Source organism: Sipha flava, unplaced genomic scaffold (genome assembly GCF_003268045.1).
Source record: "Sipha flava isolate LNK unplaced genomic scaffold, YSA_version1 47_pilon_pilon, whole genome shotgun sequence".
NCBI lineage: Eukaryota > Metazoa > Arthropoda > Insecta > Hemiptera > Aphididae > Sipha > Sipha flava.
Window position 1 is genome coordinate 1,324,791 of NW_020273276.1, and position 16,946 is coordinate 1,341,736.

The window sequence follows — 16,946 nt, forward strand, 5'->3', positions numbered from 1 at the left end:
GTGCATTTGTATTGAATTATACATACCAAAACTTTAGCATGGTCTGAAAGTCTTTGTTTAGAAAGAGCAACATCTGCTTTACTATCACTGATTACAACTCTATCTCCAGCACCAAGATTAGGAAATTCAATTTTAACATCGCCACATTCATTTTTCAATTTGTGTATACATTCTTTTTGTTTGACAACTAAAGTGCCATGATTCTTTTCATTGATTTCTACATGTTCTTCGATGACCTTACCAATATCGGTTATCATAACTTCAAATTTTGCTTTTGCTATATTAACATTCTCTTTTTTACCAACAATAGTTATACTTTCATTAGTGGAATCAGTTTCAGACGGGAAAATTATTCTTGTATTCGTTAAATGTCTGATCTGGAAACCAAGTATAAAACCATAAATGAACACATTGTACCCTTATATTAAATTATTTTAACAACATACCTTTTTAACATTGACCCCATTTGTTCCAATTAAATGTTTGTGAAACTTCGGATTTACTTTCAAATCAAACACATATTTATGAACTTCATCAACCATTGTCTGAATTTGTGTAATAACATTTTTAACATCATCTTCGGGTCCTTTGATAACTATAGTCTATAAATAAAAGTTTAGCTTTAAAATAACGGTTTACTATTTTTTTAATAGATTTTAGCATTTGGGAAATTTTCTTGAAAATTTACTTATTATATTAGGGGAGGAGAAGCAGTTTCATCTCTTGAGACAATCGTTTCCTGCTCAAAGAGAGAAACTGCCAGAGGCCAGGTTCGAATCGATGTCTAAGCGTATATCACGCATATAATAACTTATAAAATTGATTAAATTGTTATTTTAATTTATAAGTTTAATAAATAAGTGTATTCTTACATTATCTCCTTTAACAGTTGGTAAATTCAATGTCACATTATCCCCACAATCTTCTTTTATAGATTGAATGAATTTATTCCCAAGATTTACAATAGCATTTCTAACTTTAACATTTCCCAACACCATTTCCTTTGTTATTATGTCTCCCTAAAAAATACATGATTGATAAATTAAAAATAAAATTGAAAATAAATAATCTTTATAAAAAGCTAACAATTTCATTTTGTATTTTTTTAATCATATCATAAGCGATTAAAACTTTTCTTTTATTTCCCATGACTTTAATAACATTCTTATTGTCTCCTTCGCGTGGTAAAAAAATTCTCGTATCAGTCTCTTCTCTAATCTAGAATATTAAATTATGTTAATAACAATATTTCTAAAGGTCGAATCACAAAAGTTAATAAATAATTACCTTTTTAATAAATATTGCTCTCTTTCCAGCACTAAGTTTGTGAAATTGTTTAAAAATAGGAATTTCCAACACATAGTTGATTTCATCCAATACTTCGGCCAATTCAGCTAATGATTTAAATGCTTTATTTACATCATCGTTCAAACCTTGTATTTTAACTATATTATTTCTAGCCTCAACTAAAATATCGAACCAAATATTATTTATAAACTCTCAAAATACAAAAAATACAAATATATTAATACTATTAATACTATTAATTACCTGGACTGGGGAATATAATTTTAACATTAAATATTTTCTGAAGTTCTCGAACTTTTTCACCATTGAATCCAATTATCGCTCCGTGGTGACGTTGATCAATTGTTATTTCTTTTTCAATTTTACTTTTCAACTTAATTATAATTTCCTCCAATTCCTAACAAAAATTTTAATTATTAAAAATTACGAAAGAAACTATTTGATGGAAATTTGTTAAAATACCCGATTTCGTTAATACATAATACTTGTAATTTTTTTGAAAAACAAAATAATAAAAAACATCAGAAATCTTTTAAAAACTTTTAAAGTTATAATATTAAAATTAAATGTTCTTTGAATTTGTATAGAGTTATATCAAAATTCAATATTAAAATCCTCATTAATTTATTTTTTACAATAAACGTATAATAAAAATTATCGACATTTTAATTTTGAAATCGTGAAATTTTCAAATATTTATTAAAAGATTTAATTTTAATTTAATTAATAAAATAAATAAACTAGTACGGTCAAAAATAACCACTTTAAAAATAGGCATTATCTATTTTGTTAATTTTTCTCCATCCTATTCATTCCAGCCATTCTTTTCGAAAATTAATTTACTTAAATATGTTAAACATAAATTCTGATTCACTAAAATATATTTTTGATACATACTTGTACTACTTTTTTCGTGGAATCCTTTGTTCCAGTTATATAAATTATGTCAGCCGAATTTTTCATACACGGTATTTGAAGACGTGCTCCTGTACGTTTTTCAATATTCTTAAGATTAAGTCCTTGTTTGCCCAATAACGTACTTCGATGTTCTTTTGGAAACGGTGTAGTAGTAGTTTTAATCTGAAATTTTAATGTTTTAGTTAAAATTGCTAAAAAAATTATTTTTTTTATTTATTTATCCGTAATAAATCTATAAAATAACAAATGATTCATCAAACAATTTAAATTATTATGCACATTTATAAATTATAATATTAAATAATAATAATAATAATAATAATAAATTATTCATAATTTGTACACAACAATATAATATATATAATAAATATTATTTTTATCAGTTTATCTTATTAATTCCAACTTAATTAAAACTTATTTACTTGAGTTTGATCGATTGTGATAATCTTTTGTTTTGCTCGTTCAACATTAACTCTATTGCCGCTGATTTGTAAAGTCAGATCCATGGTTTTTGAAACACAAATCTCTATTCCTACATTATACTCTTTCCCAATTTTCATATATGCTTCCTTACATTTTTCATGCTCTAATTGACTATTCCTGTCCCAATGTCTATCTTGGGCAGGTATAGTAATTATCTAAAAATTTTATAAAATAAAAATTAAGATATTTTTTTATTTATATTTTAGATATAAATCAACAAAAACTTTCTAAACTATTACTATTCATACAGAAAAATGTTATTTAAAATCATAATAATGATGTTCTTTAATATGTAAATTATCGTTCTATAATTTTTATGTTATTTTTTTTATTTAACTTTTGACACAAAGTTATTATAGCTCAACAATTAAACCATGTAAGATAACTAAGTATGCATTTTAACATTAATATACAATAATCATTATCATAAAATAATATTAGTAATATATAATAATTTGAGATAATTATAAAATAAGAGTTAATTTTGATTGACCAATTATAATTTAAAAGTAACGGATAACATATCAACTGGTTAAAGACGTGATCATTTAAATGAATAAAATAGAAAAGAATTGGGCTTAGGAGTAAGGTGATTGCGTAGAAGAGCTGTAATTATAAAAGAAGGGTAAATATAATATTTATTAATGCCAGAAGATCTGAGATAAATTGGAAAACGGTATATCGTCCATAGGACTATTTGGTAATAGGATATTATTAGAACTAGTGATGGAGGCGCAAGAAGCTTTGGAAAAAAAGTTTGATAAGAAGAGACGTGAGTACAATATTTTTATTTTGATGATTACAAGTAGGTTATTTTACGACGTTTAAGAAGTAATTTATGTTTAGAACAACCTTTATAGTTGGAGGTATGATCACCCGCGCAAAAGCCACACTTGGTTAAACTGCCTTTCTTTTTTATGTAACTGATTCAGGAGTGATTTCCCCTGCGTTTAACACAGCGTGAAGGATGAAGGATCACCATCATTTCCGATATGGTGATGTTAATAGTTAGCGTAGAGTGACCATAGCTATGTCAATTTAGACACTGAGGTGAATCACTATAAGTATTATTGGGTAATTCAACTTAAATTTTAGTGTGCAACATTGATGATTCATTAAAAATTGTATTTGGATTAATTGCAACAATGAACAGCGGAAGCATATGGCCATTTTGAATAATATTCGTAATTCTTTTGCGGGAATCTAATTCCCATAGGGCATCTGATATATATAGTATATATATATACTGATGTTTTTATATTGATGGTAAACAATAGATTCTTTGGTTATATTATGTACGTCATAGGAGGTGTCCAGTTTGATTTCTTTGTCCACTTCGCTCGAAAAGACAGCGAAACGATTAGGCGAAACTAATGGTTTAGTGTTTTTCCCCGTATGGATTGGAGAATTATGCTATGACAGCAGCGACCGTTTGGGTTTGGTAGTAAGCGGAGAGGGTATGTTGTCCATCTTGAAAGTGAAGTCGCATAAATACGATATATAATACCGTGAATACTCGTGTAATACCGTAAACTGAACTAACTTAACTTAAATAAACTAATAAATTAACTTAACTAAAATTACGGTAACGGAACGGGCAAATTACAATCGCACTGACATGCGACCGTGTTACAAGTCAATATCAGACTGATCGATCTAATACTTATTAATTACTATTAAAATGGCATGATAAATTACTTCGTTCACCGTTGAAGATTTAAAATTACTCCGTTTTTTAAATTGTGCAGTCCCAATTGTCTCCAGAGTCTTCAAAACTGGCAAAGCTGGAAATGAAAGATTGTAGTTGTTGCCATTACTCATAGCATCTCCTGCACTCGGTTGACCAGACACCATTGATACATTCTTCATCATTGTAATTGATGTTCTAGACAGGTACTTTCTTGAAACAAAATCAGAAAACTAAAAGCAGAATGCGAATGAATAAATAAATTTAATTCGTTCGAATTCGATATCAATGTTCAACCAGTATTATGCTTCAGAAAGTGATGTGATACGTCGTATAAATCATCTAAATGTTCTTCTATAACTATAAACAACTAACAAACTAAATCACCAATAGTTACAAATATGCAAAATATAATTTTATATCGATTAATAACGACTAATAATGCAATTTTTTTAAGTCTGTATTACCAAACGATAATCGATCGAAAAAATAAAAACGTGCTTCAAACTTATAGTATACGATCAGAGCACATCCAACCAAAGTGCTTTAAAAATATTAAACATTTCTGAATAAAATCCATTTTTTTTTTTTATAAATGAGCAAAAATTATTTTCATTATATGATGTTCCGTATTTATTAAAAAGTGTACGTAACAATTTTATTGAGGCTTGTTTTCAAAAAAATAACGGAATCTTTTCATTTAATGACATAAAAAAAAAACTTATAAAATTGACAAATTAAAGTACATAAGTAACCGTAAAAATCGTATCAATGGATAAACGTAATAAAACGTAATATTGACTGTGTTTTATTCAAAATTTAGTATATACCACATTTTGAATTGTTAACAATTTTTAAAAGGAATTAAACTATATTTTAAACTCTAAATAAATTTATTTTGACACCGCCAATCGTTTTTTTTTTTTCATTTATTACACTTAAATAAGCCAACTGAAAGTGTAAATATAAGTCGAGATATAAATTTTCTTAATTTATGAACGTTTTGTTTTTTGACAATACCACTTTTTGGGTTATCGCCCTTCGATTGCCAATTACTGTCGATGAAATGATTCGGCAACGGACAGCAGAATCGATCGCCGGCCGTCCGCGGTCTCGATCCGCGGTGAATCGGTTTTTCTACGCACTGCTGCTCTCTGCCGCACCGTTGTCCGCGCGAACGGAACGTTCGTGATCGGCCGCGTGCTAGGACGGTAGATGGCGCACGCTATACCGCTATACCGTATTTCATCGCCCTTATTATCGGTGGAGACGAATCAACGCCCGGAGTATAATAACACGAACATGTTAAACGTGTTATACATGTTATTATTATGTAAATATAACGATGGAGTGTTGTTCTATCGAGAACACGAATATGTAAACGCAATAAATTAGTTTTTACAATAAAAATCAAATGTTAATATGCGTTATCTTCAGTTTAATTTTAGTTTATTATACATTGTACATAAACCGTCCCAACCAAGACTAAATATAGTTAATTACCGGATACATGTCAGTTATTATTTTTATTATTTAAAAATATAAAATATATCTATATACTTACTATATAAAATGAAGTCGCTTTTTTTTGTTCGGGATAAACTCTGAAACTACTTATTAGATCGTCGTGCAGTTTTTTTTTAAATTAAAGAGGACATCACAGAGAAGGTTTAAGGCGTAAATTTAGTCCGATAAAGTTAATAAATAATTAGTTATTAGTTATCTATATATATATATGGAGTCAAAAATGTATAACATTTCATCAATTGAGAACGGCTGGGCCGATTTAGCTCAAATTTTTTTTTAATTGTTCGTAATTGCCAGGAGAAGGTTTTTACGAAAATTTTTTTTGGAAAAATGCTATTGTTTAATAAATCATAGTTTAATTTAATAATTTTTGACCCGGTCGATAACTGCACAGTAGAAAAAGAATTATTAAATAAAACTATTGAAAAACTATTAAAAACTAAAAAAAAACTATTTAAAAACTATTAATTTTATTTTTGGTAGTAAATGACGGGTATTGCATAAATATTAAACAAAAAGATTCCGCAACAGGTGTCAAAACAAAAAAGAATGTTAGTTCGAAAAATAAATATGCATATCGGTTGATGATTAGACGCGATCAGGACAAAATTATTCTACGATATAATGAGATTCGTCAACAATTCATGGTCGAAATGTATGTAAAGATAGAGAGCGAACGATTTTGATACTTGCGATTCAATCAAAAAAAGCTGCGTGCAGAAGATTCTCAAAACAATTGTTAGATATTAGAGATGGGAAAGTTACTACAGATGAAACGGAATGTATAAAATTACCGACCGATTTCTGCACAATCATTTATTCGCAAGATGCTCCCATTGACTAGATATTTTCCAATGTACACAGACAATATACAAATCATGAGTGGCTGGAAGAAAGGGCAATTTTAGTAATAAAAAAATGTGGATGTCAACGAATTGAATCTCAAGATAAACATTTGTTACCAGGAGACATGGTGTCATACAAATCTATAGATATAGTTTACTATGCTACTGAAGCTGTAAATTATCTAACAGAGTTTTTAAACTCATTGGACTTACTAGGCATGCCACCGTATAATTTACAATTGAAGGTTTGTTCTCCGGTTATTTTGCTTCATAATTTGACCTACCACGGTTGTAAAACAGCACGCGATAAGTCGTTAAAAAATTAATGAAAAATGTTATCGAAGCCATAATTTTAAATGGCAAATTCCGAGGTGAAAATATATTATTACCGCGAATCTCTATTATACCCACAGATGTGCCAATACAATTTAAACGCCTTAAATTTCCAATTAGATTGGCATTCGCAATGACTATCAATAAGTTTCAAAGCCAAACAATGTCTGTAGCTTAGATTTGAGCACATCATATTTTTCACACGGATAATTATACGTGGTGTGCTCTCGAACCATCCAGTTTGTGTTGGCGAAAGATGGGATAACAAAAAATATTGTACACTCTGTTGCGTTAAGGGATATATATTGTTTTTTACTAATATTGTCATAATTAGCGATATATATAATTTTAATAGATCAATTTTAATAAATTATTATAAAAATAAATGTTTGATGTTTTTTCATTTTTATATTTCGTCACCTTTCATAGCACTCCATATCTCTTCCTTACATCCTTATCCTTACCCACATTCTTACATGCCTATATTTAATTAGTTATTTTTTTCTAGCAAAATATTCTCTAGAAATAATTTATATGACAAAACAACGTTTGTCGGGTCAGCTAGTATATTTATATATAGATATTAAATAATTTATTTTTTGGCTCATCAGTGTTTCAAAAACGGTTTTTATATTAGCTTAAGTAGCAACATATTATCCTGAATACGGCCCTGCCTACCACCAAGGAAATAGGCTTGGATTGCCTGCGCCTTCCGCCGGGCCTGCATATAATTTAAGAGCATATCAGTTATTATAAGATCTAATCTGACTCGTATTACGATTTCTATATAACGTAATTTGATTTATTAATATTATAACACAAATATTTATTTATTCTTATTTTACTACATACAATATTTTAAAAATGATCTATAATATAAAATTGCCAGCCCCTGCAAAATGCCGTCCTAAGCGTGCGCCTTCGTCGCCTATCTCTCGAACCGGCTCTGTCAACAATACTCCGGGCACTTGGATTACGGTCAAATTTCAAAAACTGCATTAATTAAAGCCTTTTTGAGGTCAACGGTTACTTGGGAGGAGAACCGCAAGTTCAACCGCAAGTCTTCGTACGTTTTTCTTATCGTACGTAAAACATGGATATTTAATTTCGCGCGTTTATCCGACAATATGCAAAATACTAATGTAACTTAATGCATAACTCTCTCTCACTGGCATCACCGGCTCTTCCCGGTTTAGCACTTTTCCTTTCCCAATGGGTATCCCTAGTTTCGCGATCGGCTGCGTACTTGAATCATAGATGGCGCGCGCTATACCGTATTTCGTCACACCCATTACTGGTGGAAACGTTTAGCTCGATAACGTCGAATTCGTGTAAATAAAACGACGGAGTGTTGTTGTATCGAACGCGATCTATGTAAACCTGATGATCGATTGTTTTGAACGCAACAACCGGGCACCGATAACAGCATTGGTCAGGCGGTTAGCACCGCACCGGCCCCGCGAACCGCATCGTCTTCGTTAACAACGTGACCGCTACCGGTCCAACAGTCGACCGCCCGAAACCACGATGGTACCACGCGTTCGCCCGACTTCCGGTCCGGTCGTAGCCGTCGTTCTGCTGCTGTCGTCCCTGACGGCCGTCACCGCCGCGTCCGCGCGCCCTAACCGGTGCCGGCTCGTTGAATCGCTCAAGGCGGAGATCGCTAGCTACCGGCCCGTGGTCGACTCCGTGCTCTCGTACGTCCGCGACGCGGCCGGCTACAAGGGCAGGACGTGGACCGAGCTGGCCAACTTCACCGACGCGTTCGGCTACCGTCTGGCCGGCACCAAAAACCTCGAGGCGTCCGTCGACTACGTGCTGGAAAAACTCCGAGCCGAACACCTGGAGAACGTGCACACCGAACGGGTACAGTTCACGGGATGGCGGAGGTATTGTACCGATCGTGATTTGTTTGATCTTGCTGTGTAACGTGTGGACGGGTTTCGGAATCGCCTACGGATCGCTGCGACATTCGCGTCGTCGAATCGAACACTTAAGTCCAAAACTCCCGATGCGAACGTATATTTACGTAACGATTGGCATGGTTGAATTGATGTAGAACGTTTATACGCCAATGCTACTACGCAGGGCCGGCTCGAGCTATAGGCGAACTAGGCACCTGAAAAATATTTAAATTCATTCATTCGTGAAAACCACCGATCTATATATTAAAATAATATTGTCCAAAGTTATTGTATTACTTTATATTACGGCCTACGCTGGGCATTTTCAATTATTCTAAAAATATAAATAACCACATAATCACTTTCGCGATTTCCGATAGTCGCGATAGTGACGGGATTTTGAGTAATAATCATAGAAATCATTTTTAACTAATTTTACGTATAATTATATACATAAAATAAAAAATTAATTTTTTTTTTTACGTAGATATGTCACATAAAAAATAGGGAGAGGGACTAAGTTAAAATAATTGCTCAATTTTTTTTTTTTTAGAGGTGGCAAAATTTGACTTTGCCTAGTACACTATTTTTGCTTGGGTCGGCCCTGCTACTACGCCGTGTTTAATATTTAACGATACGGTTGACAATCGAGAGCGGAATCCTTGTTACTCGTTGATTATTTACGTAAATAATTGTTCGTATGTATTACATGTTATCATATTCGTGCCCGATTGTTTGTTTAATGATTTACATGTTGTATTACAACTGACGGCACAAATCCGATTATCGTTTGTTTCAAAAATTAATCATTTTAATCGTAAACAGATAAGGTGCAAGTATGTGGGAAAGGGAAATTTTTGAGAATCTGATTCTCAGAGTCCTAATAGTTTTACGATATGAAAAAATTCAAGCGGTTTCAACAATGATTGTCAAAAACTATAGTAAAACATATGTAATAACAAGAAAATCGTAAACAAAAATTGGTTTGTGCGAGATTAGTTTAAACTTTAAAAGTACCAAAAAAAGTATCATATTTCACTCATCGTTTATTTCACCAAATTTTTAAATTTTGTACTCATTGTAAGATAAAAATATGTTTGCACTCCCAAAAATAGCAAAATATATGTAATACTGTGCACATTATATACATTATTATGTTTTAGTAAAATAACAATCCAAATCTGATTTAATACAAATTTTCAAATATTGTTTTCTATAGATAATTTGGCATGGAATTGATTTGTTTAATATTCAAGTATAGGGGAATGTTTATTCACCCGTAGAGACATTCAAGTGTTCATAAATACACTCTCCTGATGAAACTTTAATTCATAAATAGAGATATACTACTGGGAAAAATTCACTAATTGATTTTTATCATAATCTTATGTTCCGTGTTCTGAAATATAAAAGTTAAACTTTAATATATAGAAACTTCCAAAAAAATAAAGATGTATAGGTATTATTATAAAAAATGTGTTTTGAATATAAATCGAAAAACCAAGAACCCAAAAATGAATACAACATGAGTTGTATATTTGTTTTTATGATATAAAATTATCATAATCATACTTCAATATATATTTTTTGAAATATTATTGTTTACCATTATAACTGCTTATGTTTAATTAATAAATAAAAACTGCTGTATAATTAAAATAAACTTTTTTTCGTAACACGAAAAAAAATACGTAATAAATAATTCATACATAAAATTCTACATAAAAATAAGAAATAAATTATAAGGAATAAAATGTTTCAAATAAAACCATAATATTTTTTTTTCTCTAGTTTTTAATCATATTTTGATTTTATTTTTCAACATTTTGGACATTTATTATTCCTGAAAGTTTCCATCACATGCAATATTTATCAATATCAGTCTCATTATAAGAAGTTATGATAAATATATTATTACACACCTCGTATACCTTTTTGTTATTGTTTATTAAGCTTACAACCTGGGTATATCATGAAGTAGTACTTACTGTGGTGATCAGTGGGCACCATGTTATCTGTATTATTCGCCATTATGGTTTTAGAGGTAAAGAGTCCGCTACTCTGATCAAACCAAGAGTTAAGAATTTGGCTATGTTGGGGCTGGGCAGTAGTGTTGGCACGGATTTGGAAGGTCTCAGGGCTGGAGTGGTCGTGGTCAATTCATTTGAAGATCTCATCAATAAATCGTCACAGGTACTCCATACACACGTTTTAGATTCACCTTTCCACCAAAATTAACCTAACCATTTATTGCCAGTATTATAATATACATTTCCATTTTCCACCATAATTAATTTCAGTTTCTAAATTTTTTTAACCCCTATTAATATACAAATATACAATTATATATAACAACAATATATAAATATGTGAATTAATTGATATTTGGCAATGGTTTTAAAATAACTTAAACATTTAAATTTAAATAAACCATAAAAAAAAAATTGGTTAGGTGTACATAAACAATACATTATTATATTGTAATTGTTATAATATATTTACATATACTTAACATGTAAATTTACATTAAAAATAATAAATCAAAATCAAAACTCGTCAAAAAGAACTCCCCACTATTCGTTCTACATGCTACATACCCACTCGATACCCAATGGTCAATACCCACCCACCTACCCACCCACTGACTTGAGTCCAGGGAATCAAAAATTTGCCGTCAAGCCGCCACTGACATGAATTACAATTAATCATTACAATTCAGTATATCTTTATAGCTAGTACGCCATAGTTTTTATATATACTCGTATGTACGTATATCGGTATATTTCTCCTCTATTAAATTAATTATTATAAAATTATAAATTATTATAACTTTGAATGAAACCGACACCCTGTAATAATACTTTAAATATTTGATGTATTACTATTTTGTGCAATTTCAGTAAGAATTATTTTTTTTTTTGTCTTATAGTTGCATTATCAGTGGTGTTTTTTTTACATGTCGTATTTACTACTTGCTTCTCCAGCATGGCTTGAATATTCATCATGATTATGTTATAGTGAATTATTGTCTTCATTAATTGTATAGTTTTAATGTTTATAGTCATTTGCAGGACAAATTTTAGTAGTACACAGCCAACGTATAAATCTTTTATTATACGAAACAATTCGAAATTTAAAATTATTTAAATTTAACAATTTTTACCACTGTTGCTTTCAATAATTTTATTTTCCGTTGTAACGAATATACTTATTTCTCATGAACGTCAGCGCAGACTAAAATTTGTTCCTCAACTAGACAGACAATAAAATCGTGACAATACTTTATCTGAATTGTTAATTGTCGCATGTACGTAACTTTTCGTAACCTTTACGAAAACGCATTAACAAAAATGGTCTACAATAAAATTTTTCAGTTCTTACGGTAAGGAGTTACTAAAATCTAAAAACTGAATTTTGTTGTGGCGTAAAATGGAAATATATAATTTTATACTGGTGGTAAACGTGAAGGTCGATTTCGGTGGAAAACAGTGACGGCTGGCAGTGCTTTTTATGTTTCTCTCTCTATCTCTCTCCCTTTTATGTATCTGTTCCTTTGCGTTCCAACCACGGTATAATTTGATAATTAATTTTCATCTTGTCTACTCCCACCTCTCATTTATGCATTTCTCCCTTTGTGCTCCAACCACGTTCTAATTTGATAATTAATTATCATCATGTCTACCCCACGAACACACGTAGGTCAGTGGAAAAATAGTCGTATACAACCAGCCGTACGTGTCGTACTCGAAAACAGTCGTCTACCGATCCTCAGGAGCCAGCGAGGCATCCAAGTACGGCGCCGTGGCCGCGTTGATCCGGTCCATCACTCCGTTCTCGTTGAACACGCCACACACCGGTCACCAAACATATGCCGATGGCGTGAAGAAGATACCCACGGCTTGCATCACCGTCGAGGATGCTGAGCTGCTGAACAGGATGTACAACCGAGGTCGGTATACATGGTCCGAAACGATACACTATATGAATCACTGATCGCAGAAAAGGGACATGTCCACAAAACATTTTCTTTTTACAGGAGACACATAAATCTAAGCAAAGCTTAGGAAAGAGGAAGGTTTAAAAATGAGTATATTACCTAAATACTCGCTTCTCTTAATGTTTTAATGGATCACTTTCGTTTTTATACAAAATATGTATTCAAGGCAGATGAATAAAAATCTGTAAAAAACTAAATTTCGTTAAAAAGTGGACATTTTCCCTTTCTGCAATTAGTGATACACTACGTAACATGCTATCCTGATTTCTAAACAACTGCAACTATACCCTAAATCTTTCTGACAATGATATCATCACGGTGTTCGTTCTCGTACGACCCATTGCGGTTTTATGAAATTATACCGTTACACTTGTTACAGGCAATGAGTTAGAAATCATTTTAAAAATGAATCCGAAGTTCTTTCCAAATGTGACGTCTAGAAACACGATTGCTGAAATCAAAGGCAAAACTGATCCCGACCGTGTAGTGATGGTATCGGGTCATCTGGATAGTTGGGATGTGGGCCAAGGTGCAATGGATGATGGTGGTGGTGCGTTTATCAGCTGGAACAGTCTGGTCGTATTGAAAAACCTCGGGCTCCGTCCCAAAAGAACTATAAGGTAATACGTGAATTAAACTATTACATCGGTGTAGCAATAGTTGATCATTTATGATCTTTTTATTTTATGATCATTCATGATAATTCTATGCACACGTCATAATATAAGTTCATATGAATCATCATCCGTTAAATCACGACTGTTTCGTTGTTCTTTAGTTTCACATCGACGAAAAAAAAAATATATATAATCCAATCGGTTGTTGTTTTTTTTTTTGTCCATTTCTCGTATTCCGTAATAATGTAAGTACCGTAAAAACTATGATAATTCGTTATTAATGACGACCGCTTTAAATTCGATTAGTACGTTTAAAATGAATCGATAATGCGTTATCACACGATTATTATTAATACTTAATCATATCTCGTAATTAAAATTGTTAAATAGAAAAACAATATATATTACAGCGATAATGACTAGCATGCGTTTATCCAAACATGCAGTATTGGCCACATTAACCGAACGGTTTTTTTTAAATAATTATATCTCGTAGGCAATGTAAATGCATCACGGTACGACGATGCCATTAATCATTATAATATACTGTTTCATAAATAAAAAGTAATTTTTACGACGAAGAAACTTTATTAATTTGTTAAACATGTTTAATCGCTCTGGATCCGACGATTACGCCACATGATTGAAACGAGATAACAATTTTTAAATTATTATATCAGTAAATTACAGATTGAACACAGATGACGCAATACATTGAAATATTTTACACCGCTATAATAAAGTATCACATCAACGTAATATTATAAATATATATAATTTTAATTATTACGACCAAGAACACCACAGATGAAAATTCAAGGGGGGGGCAGCATTAATTTTTATTAATAATCGAACACTTTTATACTAATTAAACACTTTTATTAACTAATTGAATACAAATTGCAATTTTATTTTATTTTTCCAAAATTCATCAACAACTTTTTCAGCTAAATGAAATTCTTCAATTTTTTTTTTTTTTTGTGTGAACTTAACATACATAATCCGGATAAACGATTCTAATACATTGTTGAACGTAATCAACTATAAATATTAATACACTATGGTACCAATTATGATTTTTGAGATTTTGGGATATTTAATTTGGATATAATTATTTTAAATAGCTGGAGAGCTAGGGGAGGGAGTTGTCTCCTCCTGCCCCTCCTTGCGAGCGCCTTTGATTACGACCGGGAATAGATTGGTACCTAAAAATTCGGTCACCATGATGGTAAAATTTTTATATTTATTCGGTTTAGGTTCATAGATTATGTTTTGTAGTCAAATTAATGGGATTTCAATGCACTTATAGAAATTGTACATTCGTCAAATAATCCTAGTTACATTAATTAAATAAAATACAAATCAATTTCCGAACGTTAATAGAAAATGCACCCGACGAATATGCAACGCACATGTTATTAAATATTCATTATAATTATATTTATTCTTTTCGTTTTGTTTATAGATGTTTACTGTGGACCGCCGAAGAAGAAGGACTAATAGGGGCGTTCGCATACTTAAATAACCATAAATCAGAACTCGAAAAGTTTAATTTGGTTATTGAATCAGACGAAGGGACATTTCAGCCATACGGAATACAATTTCATGGTTCTGAAACAGCAGCTTGCATTATAACGGAAGTAGCCAAGTGAGTACCGTATTTCATTTTTTTTTTATTTCATGTTCAACATCATAATGATTACCACAACGTTTATATAGTACAATATTTTATTCTTGAACGATGTTAAACTATACCGTTAACGACGACTTAATACGATCACGTTTTATGTAGTCAACAAATCTGAAAAAGTATTTTAAATAAGCGTTATCCTTTTAGCTCTTATTTTTAACGGTATAAAAATAAAAACTCGAAAAAATATACATATTTTGGTAATTTTTTTGATGAAACATTTATAAACTGTTCGAATATGTTTTTTAAACCGAAAAGACAATTTGAACATCCGTCGTTCATTATTTTTTATTCAACTATTAAATGATTCCAGATTATTCGATTCCATCAACGCGACCACTACGTCGTTTAGTAAAACAAATGTCGGTTCGGACATTGAAGTATTTCAAAATTTAAATGTACCCGGTGCGGCTTTGTTGAACAGGAATGAAAAATATTTTTGGTACCATCATACCGAAGCCGACACGATGACTGTTGAGGATCCGGATTCATTAGATTTAAATACTGCTATGTTCGCGATTGTATCATATATCATTGCCGATTTATCTGTTGAACTTCCTAGAGCTTAATAAACCAAATAAAATATTTTTAGTGATTTAGTTATTATATTATTACAAATATTGAAAATCAATAATGTTGGACTAGAAATTTAGAATAAATACTGGCCATCAATGTAATGATTACTTTAGAGTGTGCTAAACTGTTTATTTTATGTTTTTCAAAAAAATTGTTATTGCATTTAAAACACATTTTTTAATTTATATTCTATTGGATTATTTTTTTTTTTTATTTTTTTTTTTAGTTTAATATACATATATTATTAAAGTAAATGTTTTCTAAGAGAAAAAACTATTGTTAAACAAGAGTCTATTTAATTGTATACCCCTAAATTATATAATAATTCAAACTAAAAGCAAAAAAACATTTAATAATCATTATAGATTTTAAAGGTAAATTAAATTACAGGTCTCTAAACGAATAAAAACAATTTATCATTTCTATTTTGAGGTAGAAATCTTTATCCATTATTTAAAAATCTAATAGTTTTCAAATCTAAAAGTCATAACAATGTAATATTAGCATAATAGTAACTAAATATTTATTGCACATATAAACGCACCGAACTCGTACGTATCAAGTATGATAGATAATAAATAATGTAACGTATACACAATGAATGTCATGTTATAAAATATTGAAAAAGTTTAAATTCTCTCGGCAAGTAACTCGTTGAATAACTGCACACGTTTAAACAATATGTTTTCATACTCGCAACAAAATTATTTTCTCGTTGTTTTTTCCCATATAATCGCACACGATGCTTGGTTATTTTTGTATGTTTCAACAAATTTTTTCCCACTTTCTGTCAGTGTACAAACAATTTACTTTTTTTTTCATTTATCTCAGTCTTCAACTTTGTTGCACAGGAATAACGTGTTCATGGAATATTTTCACACCGTACTCGTGTCTTACAAAAACGAAGACAAGAAATGCACGCCCAAACATATTTTCTAAATTGCATTATTTCGTGCGCCCATTCCGTTTAACTCGTATAATACCGATGATACTGTAATAACGAAATATTAATATCGCGACGCGAACCGGTACTGCTGCAGCATAACGCAAGCGCACCGTGA

At 30.9% G+C, this 16,946-nt stretch overlaps 3 protein-coding genes across 3 annotated transcripts in view; 1 reads left to right on the forward strand and 2 right to left on the reverse strand.

The window, feature by feature from the left end:
* LOC112689892 (vigilin-like) overlaps nt 1-959 on the reverse strand; it is a 2,167-nt gene extending 1,208 nt beyond the window's left edge. The window contains exons 1-3 of the mRNA XM_025563768.1: nt 873-959; nt 447-602; nt 27-377 (exon numbers count right to left, since the gene is read on the reverse strand). Coding sequence (XP_025419553.1) covers nt 27-377; nt 447-542 — 447 coding nt within the window. The 5' untranslated portion in view covers nt 543-602; nt 873-959. The remainder of the gene's footprint in view (nt 1-26; nt 378-446; nt 603-872) is intronic.
* Nucleotides 960-2,113: 1,154 nt separating this feature from the next.
* Nucleotides 2,114-8,393, reverse strand: LOC112689893 (vigilin-like). The gene is made up of 5 exons (XM_025563769.1): nt 8,271-8,393; nt 4,417-4,629; nt 2,649-2,864; nt 2,206-2,388; nt 2,114-2,131 (listed from the first exon to the last, which is right to left on the reverse strand). The coding sequence occupies exons 1-5, from the start codon at nt 8,391-8,393 to the stop codon at nt 2,114-2,116; spliced, it is 753 nt and encodes a 250-aa protein (XP_025419554.1).
* Nucleotides 8,394-8,548: 155 nt separating this feature from the next.
* LOC112689886 (carboxypeptidase Q-like) lies at nt 8,549-15,904 on the forward strand. The gene is made up of 6 exons (XM_025563761.1): nt 8,549-8,990; nt 11,048-11,198; nt 12,705-12,954; nt 13,382-13,622; nt 15,085-15,267; nt 15,623-15,904. The coding sequence occupies exons 1-6, from the start codon at nt 8,629-8,631 to the stop codon at nt 15,876-15,878; spliced, it is 1,443 nt and encodes a 480-aa protein (XP_025419546.1). The 5' UTR covers nt 8,549-8,628; the 3' UTR covers nt 15,879-15,904.
* The last annotated feature ends 1,042 nt before the right edge of the window (nt 15,905-16,946 follow it).

What these genes read in the sequence shown, in the direction of transcription:
- LOC112689893 (XM_025563769.1), bottom strand. Translation starts at nt 8,393, where the DNA reads ATGGGTGTGACGAAATACGGTATAGCGCGCGCCATCTATGATTCAAGT. An exon ending in GTAATTTTAAATCTTCAACG is followed by an intron (nt 2,865 to 4,416) that starts GTGAACGAAGTA and finishes TAAAATTTTTAG; the next exon opens with ATAATTACTATACCTGCCCA. An exon ending in TCACAATCGATCAAACTCAA is followed by an intron (nt 2,389 to 2,648) that starts GTAAATAAGTTT and finishes TTAAAATTTCAG; the next exon opens with ATTAAAACTACTACTACACC.
- LOC112689886 (XM_025563761.1), top strand. Translation starts at nt 8,629, where the DNA reads ATGGTACCACGCGTTCGCCCGACTTCCGGTCCGGTCGTAGCCGTCGTT. An exon ending in CAGTTCACGGGATGGCGGAG is followed by an intron (nt 8,991 to 11,047) that starts GTATTGTACCGA and finishes TTATGGTTTTAG; the next exon opens with AGGTAAAGAGTCCGCTACTC. An exon ending in GAACAGGATGTACAACCGAG is followed by an intron (nt 12,955 to 13,381) that starts GTCGGTATACAT and finishes CACTTGTTACAG; the next exon opens with GCAATGAGTTAGAAATCATT.